We start from the raw sequence: 20573 nt of genomic DNA on the forward strand, positions 1-20573 counted from the left end.
AAAGCTTTAAAGAAAAATGTGAATTGGTCACAGGCCCCAAAAAGGAATTCATTGAAGAGCTTAAAAAGAATTTAAAAAAGTCAAATGGATTCAGGATCTAGAAGGATTTTGACAGAGTAGAACACTGGGCTGGATCTAAGATGAAATTCACTAGGGATAAAAACAAAGTCTTAAACTTGGGTACAAAAAGATCAATTTTGCAAGTGTGGGATAGGGGAGATGTGGTTAGGCGCAGTTCTGAAAAAGAGCTAAGGCTTTTTGTGCACTTCCAGCTAAGTATGAGTCAGCAGTGTGGTATGGCATTGAAAAAAGCTGATGTGATCTTGGGCTGCGTTAAGAGAGGCATAGCTTCCAGGAATAGGGAGGGGACAGTCTTCCTATACTCTGACCTTATCAGACCTTGTCTGGAATATCACATTTAGTTCTTTAGGAAAGTCATGGACAAGCTGGGAGAGTATTTGGAAACCAGTCATGATGGTGAAGGAGTTTTAAGTCCATGTCATGAGGATCAGTTTGTTAAAATTGGTTACCTGAAATAAGTAGGAAACTGAGAACAAAGTTACCGAGCCGTGTATCATTTAATTTGGAAAGCTAGTATTTGCATAATAAGCCAGGTCACTTGACTTCTCAGAGGTCAAAGTCAAGGAGTGATTTACAAAGATGGTTTTTGTAACAAAAAAGAATAATTGGAAAAATCATAGAAACTTGTTTTGAACATAGTCAATTGGACAAAGCAGGTCCCCTGACTAGTTATCTCCTCCAAGACTTTTTTTAATCCTGTGCCTGTTGTCCTTTCTTCCAGGTGGTCCCTTTTGTAACCAGAAAGCACTGGGAAAGAGGAATTTGTGGTCAGTGGTTAGCAGTCACCCCGCCCATCTTCCTTAGTAGAGTCTATGACTCATTTTAGACTCTAGCTCAAGAAAAAAGGGAGCTTATACACTAAGAGTGGAAAGAGAAACTTAGCCTCTAGATAACCTTTCTCCAGCTGCCAGAAAGAGGGACTTAGCTCCTGGTTAACCCTTCTTTCTGCCAGAAAGAGAAGCCTAGGGTTTTTTTTTTTAAAGTTATCCTATGATTATTTTATTATGTCTTATTCTGAATTATCTGCTACAAAATGATAAAATCTTCTCAATCTGTTCACTAAATCTATAGGTAACCTAGACTTAAGTCTGGCTTGCTTTTCCTAAAGGAGGGAGCTTAATCCTAAAATGAAACTAAAAATAAATCAAAGTAATCAAAAAATAGTCGATTTCTTTTTCAGATTGAAGGACCTGGGCATGTTTAGCCTGGAGAAGAGAAGACTTGGGGTGGGGAGGTATGCATTAGCTGTGTTCAGGGAGAAATTAGACTTGGTCATTTTGGCTACAGAGTAGAAAGGACCAATTTTAATGTCAGGCCTAAAATTTTGTCTGCAAGAAGATTTGCTGACGCCATGAGCAGCCCAAAATGAAATAGGCTGCATGGGGGAGAGTCTTCAGACAGGGTTTGAACAACCGCTTTTTTTTTTTTTTTTGCTTTTTGGTGAGGCAGTCGGGGTTAAGTGACTTGCCCAGGGTCACACAGCTAGTAATTGTCATGTGTCTGAGACTGGATTTGAGCTCATGTCCTCCTGACTTCAAGGCCAGAGCTCTATTCACTGCGCCACCTAGCTGCCCCTGACAACCACTTTTCAAGCTCGTTAACAGTGGGCTTTCCTTCTCTGTATGGATTAGGTGAGGTGGCCATTGAGGTACCTTCAAACTCCTTAAGCAACAACTGAGAGAATTAGAAAAGGCCTCTTTTAAGGAGGTGCCATTTGATACGAGCCATGAAGGTAGCTAGTGGTTCCAAGAGGCAGATGTGAAGAGGGAGAACATTTTCAGCCATGGGAAGTAAACTGTGCAGAGGCCCAGAGTGTTTGGGGAAGAACAGGTAGGAAACTTTGGCCAGAATAGAGTGTGTGAGGGAGAGTGAGCCTGGTAAACTGAGCAGGAGACAACCACAAAGCTTTAAATGCCAAACAGATGAGTTTGTATTTTGTCCTAGGGGAGGTACCAGGCCATAGCAGTTCTTGAGCACGAGTGCCATGGACCAGCCTGTGCTTCAGAGACATTTATTTGGTGGCTGTGTGCCTTCAGTCCTATTCGTGGGCTGCTTAGTAAATCTTGAGGTAAAATCACAAAACTGTGCAGACTAGATCTCCTACAAGTTTGTTATGTAATTTCAACTCAGTCTTCACTGCAGAAAGGCAGTCCTATTATACCTCCTCTTTAACAGATTTTACTCTCCCACTTAGCCCAGCAGCTCTTCTGAAGGTTACCTCATTTTTCGCTGAAAAAATTGAAACCGTTCACAGAGAGCTTCCTCTTCTCCTTGTTCCTCATCTCACATCACACAGATTTCTTCCACAGCTATGTCCTTCTGCACCTCTGTTTCACATGAAGAAGTGGCCCTTCTCCTTGCCAAGACAAACCCCTCTACAAACACAAGAGATCCTATTTCATCTCATATTCTCCAGCATGTGGCCCCGTCCAGCATTCCTGCTCTGTCAAGAATCTTCAGTTCCTCTGTCTAATTCACTGCTTCCCTACTGCCCACAAACATAATTATGTCTCCCCCATTCTCTTGATCTGTCCAGTTTCACTAGCTATCATCCTATACCTCCTCTCCTCCCCCTCGTCCCTTTTTTTGACTAATCTTCTTGAGAAGGCCTTCTACAATACGTATCTCCCTTTCCTTTTCTCTCATTTTGTTATTCATTTTTGCAGTCTGGCTTCCATCCTAATCATTCAACTGAAACTTTATCTTCAGTTTTATTGGTGAGCTCTTAATTGGCAAATATAATGACCTTCTTTTAATTCTTATTCTTTTTGACCTCAGTGTAGCCTCTGACACTGTCAATCAACATCTTTTCCCTGATTGTTTCTTCTTTAGATTTTCAGAACACTCCTCTCTCCTGGTTGTTCTCTTACCTATCTGACTGTTGTTTTAGTCTTTCTGTCTCCTTTGCTGAATCTTCATTCAGGTTAACTTTTAGAGTCCCTCTCAAGAAGCCATCCTGGGTCCTCTTCTTTATCTGTGCTTTCACTTGATCATCTAGTCAGCTCTGTTGATTGTAGTTATTATCTCTATTATCTCTCTTCTTCCTTCCCTCCCTTTTACCATTGAGGGTACCGCCTTGTTTCTGGTCACCCTGTTTAGCAACGTAGATGTCATCTTCATTTCCTCATTGTTTCTCACCACCACTGCCCCCATCCAGGCAGTTGTCAGGACCTGTTGTTTCTACTTTTGTGACAGTTCTTGTATATCACTCCTCTCCTCTGACACTGCCATCCCCCAGGTGCCGGCCCTCATTGTCTCACATTTGGACTGTGGAAGAAATGGTCTCCCTTCTCAAGTCTCCGCTTAGCTGTCAAACATCAATCTGACCTCTCACTATTTAATAACTCCAGTAGCTCCCTCTTACCTCCACAACAAATAACAAATCCTTTGTCTTCTAAAGACTTTCATAACCTGGCCCGTTCTTACCTTTCCAGTCTTCTTACCCCTTACTTCTCCCCATATACTCTGTAGTCCAGTGACACTTGCCTTCTTGCTGTTCCTTACAAAAGACACATCTCCTGACTCCATTAATTTTCACTGGTGGTCTCCCTGCCTAGAATTCTCTCCCACCTCCTCTCCACCTCCTGGCTTCCCTGGCCTCATTTATTTCACAGCTAAAGCATCACCTTCTACCAGAAGCGTTGCCCAGTGTCCCATAATACTTTCCTTCGTGCCACCTTGGTGCTTTCCTCTGAGAACACTCCCCACTTTGTCTTGTATAGTTCTTGTTTGTGCATGGTTGTTTGCATATTGTCTCTCCCTTTAAACTCTGAGCTCCTTAAAAGCAGGGACTGTTTTTTGCCTTTCTTTATATCCCCACTGCTTAGCACAGTTCTGCACACATAGTAGATGCTTAATAAACGCTAGTTGATTGATACTAGAAGCATCAGAAACAGTGAGCCAAATTACCAATATAGTTATGTGTCAGAAATGAAGTATTAAAACTTGACCAAGGTACTATCTTGATCAGATAAGGCATGCATATAGCTTTTTGGTTTCATAGAAGGCAGGGAAAAACTGCAGCTGCAGCCGCTGATAAGGTGTCTCTTTGTTGAGATAGACTACTACTGCAGTCTTCTAAAAGCTGGGATAGATAGAAATCAAAGAGCACCCCATCAGAAGACCCTAAATTATTATCATGTCAATAAAAAAAAGTAGTTCTCAAAGGCTGTATCATAAAATTTTGCATGTTATTGCAGATGAAAGAAAATGTTTAAGCATACAGGTATAATGAGTACTGTATTCACAAAATAAACAAAACATGTCTTACACATAAACATTAACCTCAAAACACCTCAGACAGTGAACTTTCAAAGAACTTAACAAATACAGCTGCTTTTACTAAAAGGGAAACTCTACACTTCAAGAGGGAGTGGTAGCTATTATCTCCCATAACTGCTGTGGTTAAGTAACAAACTTTTCCCTGCAGTGTAGAAGTATATTTTCCCTTTGGTGAAAAAAGAGAACAAAAAATTCTCCTAAATTAGTATTTTCTGTTTAAATTCTATGACTTCAGAAAACCTAAAGTCTACATGTGAAAACTTGTGTAATATATTACTTCAGCCTAGAACCAACAGTTCTGTCTTAGATATTCAGAAGCATAATTAAATTTTTTAAAGTTTCCCCCCTTATCTACTAGAACTCTATACTCCTCTCAGCTGTTGTATTTTTTTTTGAATAGTATTTTATTTTTTCCAATTATATGTAAAGACAGTTTTTAACATTTATTTTTACAAAATTTGGAGTTCCAAATTTTTTTCCTTCCCAAAATGGTAAGCAATTTGATATGGGCTAAATATGTACAATCATGTAAAACAGATTTCAGTATTGGTCATAGTGTGAAAGAAGAAACAGACCAGAAGGAAAAAATACACACACAAAAAATGAGAATAAAAAAAATGAGCTTTGATCTGCATTCAGAATCCATTATTTCTTTCTGTGGATATGGATAGCGTTTTCCATCACGAGTCTTTTGGAATTGTCTTGAATCATTGTATTGCTGAAAGGAAGTAAGTCATTCATAGTTGATCATCACGCAGCTTTGCTTGTTACTATGTACAATGCTTTTCTAGTTCTGCTCGTTTCACGTTGCATTAGTTCATGTAAGTCTTTCCAGGGTTTTGTGAAATCTACTTCAGCCGTTGTATTCTTATATTAAGGAGGATTAGGGCGTGTTCTTTTGTGTATGTGACCCTTCGAATTTATTTGCATTTATGATTGTTCTCTTGGCAGAGAAAAAGAGCCGTCCTTCCCCACACCAGATATGTGGAGCTGTTCATAGTTGTAGACAAAGAAAAGGTAAGATTATTGAATATTTTTCTTATTTTATTTGAAAAGATAGGCAAAGATTGTAAGCATATTAGTGTTGAGAAAATCCAAGATTTTTCTATTTCGAAATATCTTTCCTAGGAATTCTTCCATCCCATTCTCATAGCTTACCTTGACTGAACCTTTTCTGACTATAAAAGCAGGCATTGAGACCCTTCTTAATTAGATCCCTTAGTGAATATGAATCAAGCGCATCAAGTGCTGCTTTATTGTTTGATCAGGCTCTTCTCCCAGGAATTTCAGGTAGTCATATATCTTCACAAGCTGGAGGCCTGCCCATTTTACTGTACCTGGCAGTTGGACTGGGATTAACAAAAGAATAACAGAAAGATAAAGTCTTCTTTCATTCCTAAATTCATTGATGAAATGACACAGTGAACCAAGATGATAAGGAGGGAATTTGTTTGTTCATGAGAAGATACACTCTCAGCTTCATCAGTTTTAGATAACCATTACAATGTAACCATTTAAAAGAATTGGGGGCAGCTAGGTGGCGCAATGGATAGAGCACCGGCCCTGAAGTCAGGAGGACCTGAGTTCAAATGCGGCCTCAGACCAAACACTTGACACTTACTAGCTGTGTGACCCTGGGCAAATCACTTAACCCCAATTGCCTAAAAAAAAAAAAAGAATTGCCTCTGCTCTTGGTTCCTTCATAAAATGCTATCTACACTGTTCTTAAAAATGCAGAGAAGTTAACATGATTAGATGTCCCTTCTAAGTAGGTTTTATATGTAGGGATGGTGACCATTGTAAATATACTCATTTGTGTGTATAGATACATAATCATACCACTCAGTTCTGTATTTGTGGGGGGAAAAAGCTAAATATTGACAATGTCATGAATCTGTCTGAAAGTGAGTATGTGTGTATAAATATATGTATTTAGTGGGATAGGTTCAGAGTACAACTTGGTGACATTCAGAGACTGAGATTCTGATCTGTTCATTACAGGTTCATTACCTTTAAGTGGTAAAAGGCACAAAGCATAGGGAAGATAAATCAATATGAGTTGTGTCTCTAATAATGAGTAAATAGCATCTATAGAGTGTATTTGAAAAATCACAGAAGCAGATATTGCAGTATTTCAAAGGTTCTTGTAACTGTATATGCTGTGTCCCTAGAAGAAATGTTACATCGAAACAAAAACATTTGAAAGTAAATACCTAAATTTCATTCAACCCTTCCTATGACAAATTTGATTTAAAAACAACTTCAATTTGTTCAGTTTGTCTCATCTTTTTAAAAGACTATTAAAAGCAGCCATAAATTATCTTGAGTATTTACCCTGTGGTTAAATGATTAACATTTTCTTACTTAGATCATATGTAAATCACAGAGAAGTTGTTTACCTGCGTTTGTCAAGAGTTTCCTTGCCCCTGTATTCTCTCTGCCATTGAAAATCACAGGTCCAATCTCTTTGTGTTCACATAGTATCAAAACAACCTCTTTTTTTTTTTGGTGAAGGAAATTAGTCACACTAATTGTTTTAGTTTATATGACAAATGGACTAACCATATATTTCAGTTTAAAACCAGTTGTTTTGGTTGAACTCTAGTCACAAATAAAATCTAGCACATGAAATGATTGAAGATGGTGCTTTTAAACTTCCCTTCTTTGACTTATCAAAGAAAAATATTCCATCAGTTTTCTTAGACCAATCAGTCTCATCCATTTTTGTTTATAGTACAATATTATTTTTTGATGTGAGGGATCATGGCCCACTGAACATGTAAGTCAGCCACAGTAGGGGAGTCAGGAGGCTTGCAAGTGTAGAGTTTCCCTTTTAGTAAAAGCAGTTGTATTTGTTAAGTTCTTTGAAAGTTCACTGTCTGAGGTGTTTTGAGGTTAATGTTTATGTGTAAGAGATGTTTTGTTTATTTTGTGAATACTGTAGTCATTATACCTGTGTGCTTATACATTTTCTTTCATCTGCAATAACACGCAAAATTTTATGATACAGCCTTTGAGAACTACTTTTTTTTACTGACATGATAATAATATAGGGTCGTTAGATGTTTTTTATACTTTTAAACCTTCCCTGTCATCTCCAGAAGGTTAACTACCAGGCAACTTTATTTAGTTTTGTGCCAAGGCAGCTCATGAAGGCAGTCTACTGATGGTTTGTGAAAGGTTTGTGACCTGCCTTGGTGGAGGGAATACTTAACATCAGGGATGAAGTACATCTTTTGAAATTTCAAAGTATAAACCTTCTGTACTATAATATTCTTAAACCTGTTTTATTTTTAAATGAGTATAAATTTGGTCTAAATATTACAATTAACTTATACTGACTTTTAATTCCTTGCTAATTTGGAGGAAGTTATTTCATGTTTATGAAAAACAGACATCATTTTATGTTTAATTTCCTTTATCTGTCTTGGTGTCTTCTACAGATTGTCCTTAATTTTAGACATAGATATAAGATTTGTAAACTAATCATACTAATTTGTTGTTGTTTTTTTAAATCCCTTCTCAGACTACACTTTTGTCATTTTGCTTATCCTGAAGTCATTTTCTTTCTTTTCCTTTTTTGTTTTGTTTTTCAGTATGACATGATGGGGAGTAATCAGACTGCTGTGAGGGAAGAGATGGTTCATTTAGCAAACTACTTGGATAGTGTGAGTTGTGGTTAATGGCATGATAAAATATTCATTGTTTATATTAGACCTTCAGAACGGATTGTAAATTTCTCAGTTTGAGCTCTGAATCACCCAGGGACTTGGTGGTGTTTGAGTCGTACAGAGCTTTATTTCTTAGATTTGCAGACTGCCCTGCTTTGTGATACTTGTTATGTTTGAAACAGAGGTAAAGGTGTAGTGGGTGTATCAAAAATACTTTTAAAACTATAAAGCTCCTAATTTCATGGAACACATGTTCTAAGGCTGATCTGATGATGTCATTTCATAATATGTGAAACCTTACTATAATATTATAGTATTAATAATATCAGTCAAATAATATTATATGTTTAATATATAATATTATATTATAATAATATTGTTACATATAAATAATATTATAATATTATTTGATTGATAGCCCCATTAAAATACTTGTTATGTAGTTTGCATGGAACTCAATTCCTTTAGTGATGTTGCTTCAACTAATATTGTATTTTTGTGGATACGGTTAATGATTTTAGATGGAGAGAAGTCTGTATCAACTTGTTTGCCCTCAAAGTACTTGTCTAGGAATATTTGACTTTTATTGACAGTATCTCCATATTCTTATTAAGGGAAACTTTTAAAATAAGAATTCCCTTCTACAGTTAAAACTTTGGTATAACAATATTCACACTAAATATTGCATAGTGCTCTTACATATATTCTCTTATTTGAACTTCACACAACCCTAGGAGATAGGTGTCATCATTGTCCTCATTTTGTAGATGAGGAAACTGAAGCTAAGAGAGGGCAGTGATTTGCCTAGGGTCACACAGTTACTAAGTCTTAGAGATAGGATTTGAACCTAGGTCCACCTGACTCCACTTTTGTCACTTTGTCAACTATACCCACTGTCTTCTTGTAATTTGGTATAAAGTTGTAAAGTAGCTTTGTCTCTAAGGTAATACCAAGGTATGTATTCAGAAAAAAACTAACGTCATTTTATTAACAAAGGAAACAATTTCCCTGGGACTTAGTTGTAATTGTTTTACTTATATGGATGACATCTGTCCCACACTCTTTTTTTGGACTGTGTTCTTAAATGCATTTTTGGATGGTGTATTTTTCTTTTTCCAGATGTACATCATGTTAAATATTCACGTCGTACTAGTTGGGCTAGAGATTTGGACAAACTCAAACCAAATCAGTACGGCTGGAAGTGCTGGTGATGTGTTGGGGAACTTTGTACAATGGCGAGAGAAGTCACTGATTCCGCGTCGGAGACACGACAGTGCGCAATTAGTTTTGTAGGTGATTTTTTTTTATTATTTCAAATAGTCTTATTAAAAAGTAATTATTATTTGATAATCACATTTATTACTACTGTTTTCTCTCAAGGCTTCTAAGCCTTAAGCAAAATTGAAAATTCAAAATGTGACTACGAGGTACTGACTTACTTTGAGCAGAACTTTGGTAGCCAAGTGAGTGTTGTTCCCTTCAAATTAATTACTGTGGAAATCTGTGCATTTTTTTAGAAGATATTTCCATTGTTCAGTTTATATTTGCAACTCATTTTTGGCCATCAGAGTCAACATTACATTCTTTAAAATCTTCGTCTTGTGAGAGTGGATTTGATTTTTGTAAATAACCAAAAGTTATTTGGAGAAATGTTTCTGGTCAGCAGAGTGAATAAGTTAGCAGGTTATACTGTTTGAGGGCAAAAATAAGTTTTTACTTCGATGTTAGTTTTTATCTGTGGTTCATAAATTGTTTCTGATGGCAATTCCAAAAGTAGTTTTAAAATATTTTGGGCAGTACATCTTGGCAATTAACGTATAGCCACCTTGAATTTATTACTTTGACAAGCAATATTTTCATAGTTGTGTATAGTATGTTCGTTAAGTCATACATTTTAGTCTTCCCATTTTGATATCATCCCATTCTGATAGCTTATTGTGATGTGGAGGTGAACCTGAGTTCTTGAAAATTATACCACTGGACCACAAGCTCTGGCAGATTTTATCAAGGCGTTTACTGTAATACCAGCAGCAAGCTCTGGTCTTTTTTTTTTTTTTATCCTCAAGAACAAGCCTAGTAAAGTATGTAGGGGTTTGGTCCTAATGGATTGGTCACTAGATGATGAATTTTTTGGCTTGGCAGTCCATGAAACAAAGAATATAAAATTTCCATTGGTCCAGGGAAGTCCTCTTCCACTTCTACGGTGACCATGGCAGAATGGTAGAAAAGGGGAAAAGGGAATTATTGAAGTACCTAGTTATTAGATTATCTATAAACATTTACTGTTGGGTTTTAAATGTGGAGATCTTTGTCCCATGACCAGTGAGTGACTATACAGTGCTATTAGAGTAATTGAACCAAATTAATGTTGACATTTTTGGTATAGATAAAACTGGAACACATAAGGGAATTATAACTAAATGTTAGGGAGAGTACCAGGCTATCTTTGAAGAGGTAAGTAAAGAAATTGGGAGAATTGGTTTCTTTGTTCACCCAAAGGAAAAAAGAGACATTATTACATATGGGCCACTTGACCGTCTTACTTTGTAGTCTATATAATGAGCACAAGCAAAAAGACCAGTAAAATAATTGCTGTTTTTGTGCCAACTTGTATTGTAGTGGCTGAAGAGATAGAAAACTTTTATAAAAAACTTAAAAAGATTCTCCAAAGCATCAGCATATACCTTGAATCTGGTGACATCAGTGTGAAGATGAGGCTGGAATGGAGAAAAATTTAATAGAAAATAAGATCTAGTAGTACGAAATGGAAGAGGCAAAGGCTTGTGTATATAGGCAGAAGGGTCATACACATGTATGGACATATAGATGTTTTCTTCAGAAAGAGTTGGAAAGCACCGGACGTTGTGAGAAGTGAGCAATATTATTTTTATTTTTTAATGAAATTGATTGTATCTCTGTCAGGAGATGACTAGTTATGAATTTTGGAGTCATTTTTAAATCAGCTTCCTGAATGCAGTTATACCATTGACTAATTAGAGCAAATGTCAAATAATCCAATATTACCATTAATCTGTGATCTCATTAGTAGGAATTGCCTCTGGTAAAATCACAGACTTCTTGTGCCTGCTCATTCATTGGGACTTGTTCATTGCCTCCCTTAGTTTTGCTACAAAGTCCATTCAACATATTGAGAACCTTCCTTGCATTGTCTTCCCATTTTGTGGATGCTAATAGTCCACATTGACTGTTCCTTGGTTGTTTTTCATTCCTGCTATATGACTGACCCATTTTTTTTTCTAGTTATCTATTTCTCCAATGATTTACTTTTTAACACTTTTCCTAAGAAATTCCTCATTGACAGTATTTTGCAACCTGCTCACATCCACTGTGCCTCTTTCTGTAGTCCTTTGGGTGAGCCTCAACTACAGTTTTTCAGAGACTAGTATTCTGTATCTCAAAGCCAGACAACTTTACTAGATGATTACTGGTATTAAAAAGGATAGACCCTATTTTTTTCTTTTTCTTCTTTTTCCCCAGAAAGAAGCATGAGGTCATTGAAAGAACTGTACCTTTCCTCAAACACTTTGTAACCCACCTTCTCCTTGGACCTAACTCGTTTTCTGTTGTACTGTTTGTCTAAGCCATTGATAGAAAAGCTCTGTAGGTTGCCTTTCCAACTACAAAGTATAATCAAATTAATAGACATTTTTCATGAGCTGAATTTTTCCTTCCTGGGTATAAAGATGAAACTCTCTTAAGTGACTGTGATCACTTTTAATCACATTTAAGAAGTTTTAAAGTATACTGGGACTGAATGAACTCATTACAATGATTTTATTATGTTATTATTACATTTATTATATTATTCCTATGTGTAAATATTACACATAGGAATATCTTGAAGACTTTGTCATCTGTGCAGGATCAACTTGGACTTTGTGGTACACTTCCTTCATGATAGTGGCAAATAACATTGGCAAACAAACTCAATTTTTTTTGAAGGAATGTCTCAGCAGTGAGGGTCAGTTGAGAGCATCCTTTGGGAAGCTTGAGGGTTCGTGAGATTTAGAACAGTTGCTGAGGAGAGTGGAATAGAGAATCGACTAAGGAAGATTAGAATATTTGTGTTAATGTAGTGAGAGCCTTATCAAGCTTAGATATAACAAATTTATAGTGGTTTTCTGATTCTTTTAGCTCTGATCAATAGCTCTTGAATAAGAACAAGGGCAGTACGGGGTTAGGGATGGCAACAACTTCTTTTTCCCCAGAAAGAAGCATGAGGTCATTGAAAGAACTGTACCTTTCCTCAAACACTTTGTAACCCACCTTCTCCTTGGACCTAACTCATTTTCTGTTGTACTGTTTGTCTAAGCCATTGATAGAAAAGCTCTGTAGGTTGCTATGTACCTACTGATGGTAAGAGTAACACTGGGTTGCATTTTGGAAAGGCATGATTAGTCATAGGACAAGGGAGACAAAGGGCATGAAAGTAGAGGATACTGAAGAATTGAGTTTCTTTGGAAAGGTATTGAGATTGGGAAGAGACAAGAGCATAGCCAGTACAAGGGAGTGAATGGAGGGATAAAAGGAATAGTTGTCACAATAATAATGAAGAACAGGATTTGGGATAAAAGGGAAATTTATTTGACACTAACAGCTCGTGAGAGCTCTCTGGGTACTAAGCTGTGGAAGGATATTTATCTGTACCAGTGAAGAGATGAAGTACAATATCATTTTTAAAAAGACAGGAAATATAAGAGGTGGTGTGGGGTAGTAAGTGAGAAGACCTGAGTTCATGTACCACCTTTCATACTTCATTAATGTGTAATCAGCTGACTGTCCCTAACTATTTAAAAATGTATAAAAGGAAGGAAAGAAAGAAACATACATTTATTAAGCACCTGTTATGTACCAGGCTCTGTGCTATCTGCTTTACAAATATTATTTCATTTGATCCTCACTATAACCCTGGGAGGTAGATGCTATTATTATCCTCATTTTATAGTTGAGGAAACTGAGGTGCACAGGGGTAAGTGACTTGCCCAGGATGACACAGCTACTAAGTCTCTGAGGCTGGATTTGAATTCAGATCTTCCTGACACCAGGCCTAGTGCTCTATCTGCTGTTGCACTTAGCCGCTACAAAAGGGGGATAAAATATACAAAGCCTCTCATCAGGGTTCCTGAGAAAAAGGCACTTTGTAAACCCTAAAAGACTATGGAAATGTAAGCTATAATAATTATACAATACTGTTTAGAAGGATTTCCGTTTAAGTGTTTTAATTTAAACAAGTTTAGTTATTTTAAAGAGTATGTTATAGTTACTGAACAAATCCAGTTATTTGGGAAGCATTTATTACAATGGATGAGCAATGTTCAATTACATCATTGCAATGTTGCTCTGTTCGATTCTGACTGTATATTTGACACAGCTTTTCCTACTACTGTTTCCTTGTGACAAATCTGATGACATCCTAACCAGCAGGAAGTTTTACTTTATTAGTCAAGTTCCATTTTTTCTTTCTCTGGCAATTCAGGAAGAAGGGCTTTGGAGGGACTGCAGGAATGGCATTTGTGGGAACAGTGTGTTCAAGAAGCCATGCAGGAGGCATTAATGTGGTATGTTTGCTTTTATTTACTGTTGATTTATTTATTCAGTTATCTACTTGTGTAGCTGTCTATTTATTAAATGACATTTTAGTTTTTTCCCCAAATTAAATGTAAAAATAATTTTAACGCTTTTTAAAAAAGTTTTGATTTCCAAATATTATACCTCCCTCTTTGCCCTCCCCCTTCCATGAAATGGTAAGCAGTTTGCAATCTGATATAGGTTGTACGTGTGCAGTCATGTAAAACATATTTCCACGTTAGTCATTTTGTGGAAGAAAGCTTGAACCCCCCCCCCCCCAAATAAGTATAAAATATTCAAACATCATCACTTCTTTCTCCGGAAGTGGATAGCATTTTTCTTCATGAGTCCTTTGGGATTGTCTTAAGTCATTGTATTGCTGAAAATAGCTAAGTTATTCACAGTTGTTCACTGTATAATGTTGCTGTTACTGTGTACAGTGTTCTGGTTCTGCTCACTTCACTCTGCATTAATTCATATGAGTCTTTCCAGGTTTTTCTGAAATCATCCTGCTCATCATTTCTTATAGCACAGTAATACTCCATTACAATCATATACCATAGCTTGTTCAGCCATTCCGCAATTGATGGGCATCTCCTCAGTTTCAGATTCTTACCCCACCACAAAAAGCGCTGTTATAAATATTTTTGTACAGATGAGTCCTTTCCCCCTTTTTTGATCCTTTGGAATGTATACCTAGTACTGGTGTTGGAGGATCAAAGGGTAGGCACAGTTTTATAGCCCCTTGGCTATAAATTGCTCTCCAGAATGGTTTTTTGTGTGATAATTTACTCCATTCTATCTCTTCTTTCCTTCTTTTCCCAGTGCAGTCATCCTTTTCACCCTTTAATTTTTCTTTTTTTTTTGGATATCATCCCATTATAGTCAACTTACCTTGCACCCACTGTCTATGTATACTCCTTCTAATTACTCTAATAGTGATAAAGTTCTTAAGAGTTACAAGCATCAGGTTCCTATGTAGGAATATAAACAATTTAACCCTATTGAGTCTCTTATGTTTTCTCTTTCCTGTTTACCTTTTAATGCTTCTCTTGAGATCAAATTTTTTTTGTTCATCTCTGATTTTTTAATTAGGAATACTTGAAAGTCTTTTATTTCACTAAATGTGCATTTCCCCCTGGAAGGATTATACTCAGTGTTACTGGGCAGGTGATTCTTGGTTGTAATCTTAGCTCTTTTGCCTTCCAATAAAGATTGTGGTTGAAATATGCTAATACTTGGGTATTCTTTTAAACTATTCCTTTTAAAAAAATAGGTGAAGTTACAATGTCATCAGCCTGTGAAAACTGAGACTATCACTTTGTTTCTCAGAAGTTATTTAAAATGTCTCCCATCAATTGCTATTTAAAAATCTTTGTGTTTAAATCCATATATTGCTGTGATCTTGAACATACAAATCCAAAAGGCATTCATGTAAATGTTGGTTTATATTCTGCCCTTAGTAGAATACCTTATTAAAACTGAATGAAATTATTTTTGTTGAACAAATAATTTTGAGAAATAGCACTCCCTGATCACCTTCCTCCTTTTGTATAGTTTGGACAAATCAGCGTGGAGACCTTTGCATCCATTGTTGCTCATGAGTTGGGACATAACTTGGGAATGAACCATGATGATGGGAGAAACTGCAGTTGTGGAGCAAAGAGCTGCATCATGAATTCAGGAGCATCGTGAGTCACATGTTTTCTTTCTTGGCCTTGGGATAAATAGTAAAATAGAGAAATGACCCTCAAACTTGAATGAATGAGTTTCCATCATGTTATTTTAGAAGTTAAATATCATAAAGAAGTTATTAATTTATGAAAAAAAAATAAACATATTAAAAACTTGAATGGTAACTCACATTTATGTAATGCTTTAATGCTTGTAAAACTTTAAAAAAGACCTTTTCTCATAACAGTTGTGTTGTAGGTAATACAAAGATTGCAATATGGAAAACAATGGACTTTGAAGTCAGGGGACTAGTTGAGTCTCAACTCTTCACCTTTCTGCTTTAATAACTTTAATTCACTCTTTGGGTCTCAGTTTCCACACCTGTTAAAAAAAAAAAAGGTTCGCATGATAATCTCTAAGGGCACTTCCAGCTCTAAATCCTATGATTGCTTTTTTCCAAATTTGTAAAATGAGGCTCAGATATATTTATATGGCTTCATGTAGTTATACAGTTAGTATATATCACAACCAGAATTTGAACTTCTCAGTCTTCTAAGTCCAAATCCAGTGCTTTACTGTATCTTTCTATTTTTGCCAGAGACTGACACCTGTAGACCACTTGGCAGATACTCCCAGACTATATGACTCTATAAACACATTTTGAAAACTATTCTTTGTTGTTGTGAAAACTACTGACAGAGATTAGAGAAACAAACTACTTCCCTTTCCTCCCTCCCCCCCTTTTTGGGGGTTTGGAGATAACCAAACAAAAATTAAAACAATGACAACAGAAGCATTCAACTGTATTTGTTTCATAATTGTGTGTTGACTTGAAGACGTTGGTAGAGCACGGGGATAGGTATTTGGAAACCTGGATTTAGCCTTGATTTTGCCGTCAAATAACGTATAGAGACCTTGCCCAAGTCATGCAGCCTTTGTGCCTCAGTTTCCTCATCTGTAAAAATAAGATAGGTTAGAATATTAAAATTATTAACCTTTTTGTACTAAGGAAGTGATTGACCATATCACTTACCTACTAAATAAACTCCCTGTTATCTCCAGGATCCAATATAAAATGCTCATCACTTGCCCCTCCCCACCTACCTTTCAAGTCTTCTTACACCTTAGGACTGTAGTGCCGTGTACTCTGACATCTGATGACACCAGCCTCTTTGTTGTTCTTCTAACAAGATAGCTCCCATTTCTCCTTTCTACATATTTTCACTGCCTATTCCTCATGCCTGGAATGCTCTCCCTCCTAATCTCTGCCTCCTGTATTTCCAGTTTTCCTTCAAGTCTCAATTTAAATACCACCTTTTACAGGAAGCTTTTCCTGATAAAAAGAATTCTTAATTCTATTAGATTGCTTCTGTTGATCATCTTCAGTTTATCCTGTATATAACTTTTGTTTGCAGTTATTTGTGTGTTGTCTTTACCATTAGATTGTGAGCTTCTCAAGGGCAGGGACTGTCTTTTACTTTACTTTGTATCTCAGTGCTTAGCAGAGTACCTGGCACTTAAATGTTTATTGACTAATTGACATAAATATCTGGGCTTTACTGTAATTTCTGTGAACATGGTTAGTACTAATTGTGAAAGCTTAGGGGAGAGGATTATACATAAGAGATGATGGAGGTGGCATTTCCATCAAAGGGGTGGGATTAGAAGTGAAAACATGACTATTCTGCCATACTTTGGTATGGATATGTGAACTTATTGATATCTGTATTTACTTTAGTAGTGCAAGTCTCCACTTATCCGTACTGCATATGCAACTCTTATGCAGGCTTTCTTTTAAATCCTCCATAAGATATCCAACAAATACCTCCTCCTGATTTTTTGACATTTTGTGGATACTAATGGAATATATGGCCTATCCTTCAGTTTTCCTGTATTCTCACTACACCTGTCTGGCCCACCTCCTTTTACATTTACATCACTCTAATGATATGACATTCCTCCTTTTTAGTTCTTCTCTGGTAATTTGTTGACACTTATTCATATTTTGGGGGCAGCTAGATAACTCAGTGGATAGAACACTGAGTCTACAGTCAGGAAGATGTCTTCCTGAGTTTAAATCTGGCCGTATACACTTAGTATATATGTGACCCTGGGCAAGTCATTTAACCTCTGTTTGCCTCAATCCACGGGAGAAGGAAATGGTAAACCACTCCAGTATCTTTGCTAAGAAAATCCCATGGACAGTATAATCTGTGGGGTCACGAAAAGGCAGATATGTCTGAATGACTGAACAACAACCACAAACTTATATTCATCATACACCTTGTAATTGTTATCTATAGTTTTAATCAATCAGAGGCTGGGATAGTCCATGACCCTTGATTCAATGAGAAATTTGGAGTAATTAAAAATATTGCACATTTTCCCAAAGACAATCCAGCCCATTCTCCTCCTGTTCAATTTTAAACTCAGTTCATTGTGCATTTACAGTGTCTGGATAAGATATATGCTAATTAACTAGTTCTGGTCACTTCAGTATATATCATTATCTGGACAATAGACATTTTTCAACCACTTGGCTTTTAGTTATAGGCTGAACTTAAGTAATTAACGAATGTCATTTAGGTTCTACAGCATTGTAGGCTTGAGGTAGTTAGCACAGTGTTATCTGCGCGTCTGAATGGGTTATGCTGGAGGGTCACACCCTTTAAAGGGTGTATTGAATGAGCTAAACAGACTTTAAGTCTTTTGGCAACTTCTCCATGTTTCTCTTGATGCCAGGTTATTGAAGAGATTTTTCTCTGTCATGTCTTTCAGGGAATCTTGTACTTTTCACATATGAATGATAAACATCTCATTGAAGGATTGGCTTTCAGCTCTATTGAATCAAAATTTTTAATAGTTAAATAAATAATAAGCACAGTAGACTCTTGTATTCCTTGTATATGACTATGGAGATTTTGATACGTTGTGTGTATCATTTGTAGAAGCCTGCCTTCCTTCCTCCTTTCTCAAACCTTCATTAAGGATGTTCTCAATGTATATGTAGATTATTTTCCTAAAGATTTTGTGGAGATATGAAGTAGGCACATGAGTTGATAGTTTATGATATTTTTAAAATTACCTTTTTGGTCATATTAATGTCTGTGGTGGTTTTTTGGTTTTGTTTTTTGAGCTTTTATTATTTGTGAGAATTGATCCCTCAATGTCTACAAAATTGTTTCTTCTCCAGCATGGACCTGCTATGTGTATACTTGTTTTAGTCTAACTTTTTTCCTATCTTTGTTTTCTTTAATGCCAGTTCTTCTTTCTTGTACTGTGTATTGGTGACTGCTCTTAGAAGCCAGATGTGATGTCTCCATTGCTGGAGAAAAGATTTGTTTTAGAATTTTTTTTTTTGAACAGAGCAAAATGTTTTTGTTTGAAAATGGTTTAGTCCAGGGGAACTGTGGCCTCGAGGCCACATGTACCCTTCTAGGTCCTTGAGTGTGGCCCTTTGACTGAATCCAAACTGAATCCAAACAGTCCCTGTAAGGAGTGAGTTCTGTGATGTTTGGAGTCAGTCAAAAGGTTGCACTTGAGGACCTAGAGGGCTACACGTAGCCTCAAGGCTGCAGGTTTCTGTTCTTGTTCTCTCAGTTTTATCTTTAAATGCCTTGAGGATGATCTGGTTTAGCTGGGTCAACAGACAGGGGTTGGTTTTTTTTTCCCCCCAAGCTGCTTTTTTTTTTTTAATTGCATCTTGTTTTACAAGATCATCCCCTAACTTCCTCCTCCATAAGATTTTACGAACTAGCTTATAGTATTAATCAATATTTATGCTACCATAGCTAGTGATCATTTCAGATTAGAAGAGTTATAGCAATAGCCTCTAGCTGCGCAGCTCTCTCTTCTGGAAATACTTATAGGACTTGGTGGAGGAGGGTTGAGGTTGAAAGGTATTCTTCAGGGAAACGATATAATTTTCATTGATTATCTCCATTGATCAGGTTGCCTGCAGACTCTTGAAGTGGGTTATCTCATATCTGTTCCAGAATTATACTTATATCTATATCTCCTGTATCTATTTATATTTTATTAAAATATATATTTATATTTTATTAAGATATATATTGTGTATATCTATACACAGATATATAGTGTGTATATACATAAATTTATATTGTATGTATATATGTACGTGTTTGTTATATGCATTTGTGTGTATGTGAACGTGTGTGTGTGTGTGTGTGTGTGTATGTGTACTGTTACAGACTCCCTGACCTTGCTTTATATTTTAATACAATATAAATAGATACAAGCTCTGTGTGTGTGTGTGTGTTGTGTGTGTGTGTGTTTGTGTGTGTGTGTGTGTGTGTGCGTGCGCGCGCACGCGCGCAGATCAATAAACATTAAGCACCTGCTATGTGTCAGGCACTTTGCTAAGCAGTGGGGATACAGAAAGACACAGACAGTCCCTGCACTCAAGGATATATAGATCTATATCTAGATAGATACACCACACACATATATTATATATGTTGGACTCTGGTATATTGGGAATGTTCTACAGATGCTATTATCTGCATATATTAGGTATTTGTAATCAAGAAAATATAAATGTTAATAGCTGTTTATGTTAGACTGTTTATAGCCAAGAAAGTAGGACTTTAGCACCAGTTACAAAGAGCTGTATGTGATTTGGAGGTTGGCATTTAGCCATTAGATTTGAAGAATATGTTTTGAAAAATACAGTGAAATTATAGAGGCAGTATAACATACTGAGGAAGAAAAGCCCAAGGGATTTGGAAGGAGATTTCCTGGGTTCTTGTCCAGACTTTGCCACTTATGTCTTGCCCCTTGGCAAGTCACTTTCTCTGAGTCTCACCCTCTCATCTGCAAACTGTGGATAGTTATACTTGTTCTGTGCTATGAGGGGGCAGGTAGGTGACTCAGTGGGTAGAACACTGAGTTTAGAATCAGGAAGACTCATCTTCCTGAGTTCAAATTTGGCCTCAGACAAATACTAGCTGTGTGACCCTGGACAAGTCACTTCACCCTGTTTGCCTCGGTTTCCTCATCTGTAAAATGAGCTAGAGAAGGACATGGCAAATCACTCCAGCATCTTTTTCAAGAAAACTCCAAAATGGGGTATAAAAGAATTGGGTACTAACGAAATGACTAAACCACAGTAACAACTGTGCTATGAGGAAAACAGTTTAATTTTTAACGGAATGCTGTGAGTGAAAAGCTTTGTAAACATTAAAGCATTATATAAATGTGAGCTTCATTTATTATTTTGTAGTAAAGGATATCTATTGCAGATGCTTCTCACGA

General features: G+C 36.6%; 1 protein-coding gene across 5 annotated transcripts in view; it reads left to right on the forward strand.

Moving 5' to 3' along the window:
• Positions 1–20573, forward strand: part of ADAM9 (ADAM metallopeptidase domain 9) — a 121507-nt gene that overhangs the window by 33096 nt on the left and 67838 nt on the right. For all 5 annotated transcript variants that reach the window (XM_020985225.2, XM_078149594.1, XM_078149593.1 and 2 more), the window contains exons 7-11: positions 5314–5379; positions 7959–8030; positions 9153–9322; positions 13531–13612; positions 15180–15313. In XM_020985225.2, coding sequence (XP_020840884.1) covers positions 5314–5379; positions 7959–8030; positions 9153–9322; positions 13531–13612; positions 15180–15313 — 524 coding nt within the window. The remainder of the gene's footprint in view (positions 1–5313; positions 5380–7958; positions 8031–9152; positions 9323–13530; positions 13613–15179; positions 15314–20573) is intronic.

This window comes from Phascolarctos cinereus, unplaced genomic scaffold, assembly GCF_003287225.1.
Source record: "Phascolarctos cinereus isolate Bilbo 61053 unplaced genomic scaffold, phaCin_HiC Scaffold_2;HRSCAF=192, whole genome shotgun sequence".
NCBI lineage: Eukaryota > Metazoa > Chordata > Mammalia > Diprotodontia > Phascolarctidae > Phascolarctos > Phascolarctos cinereus.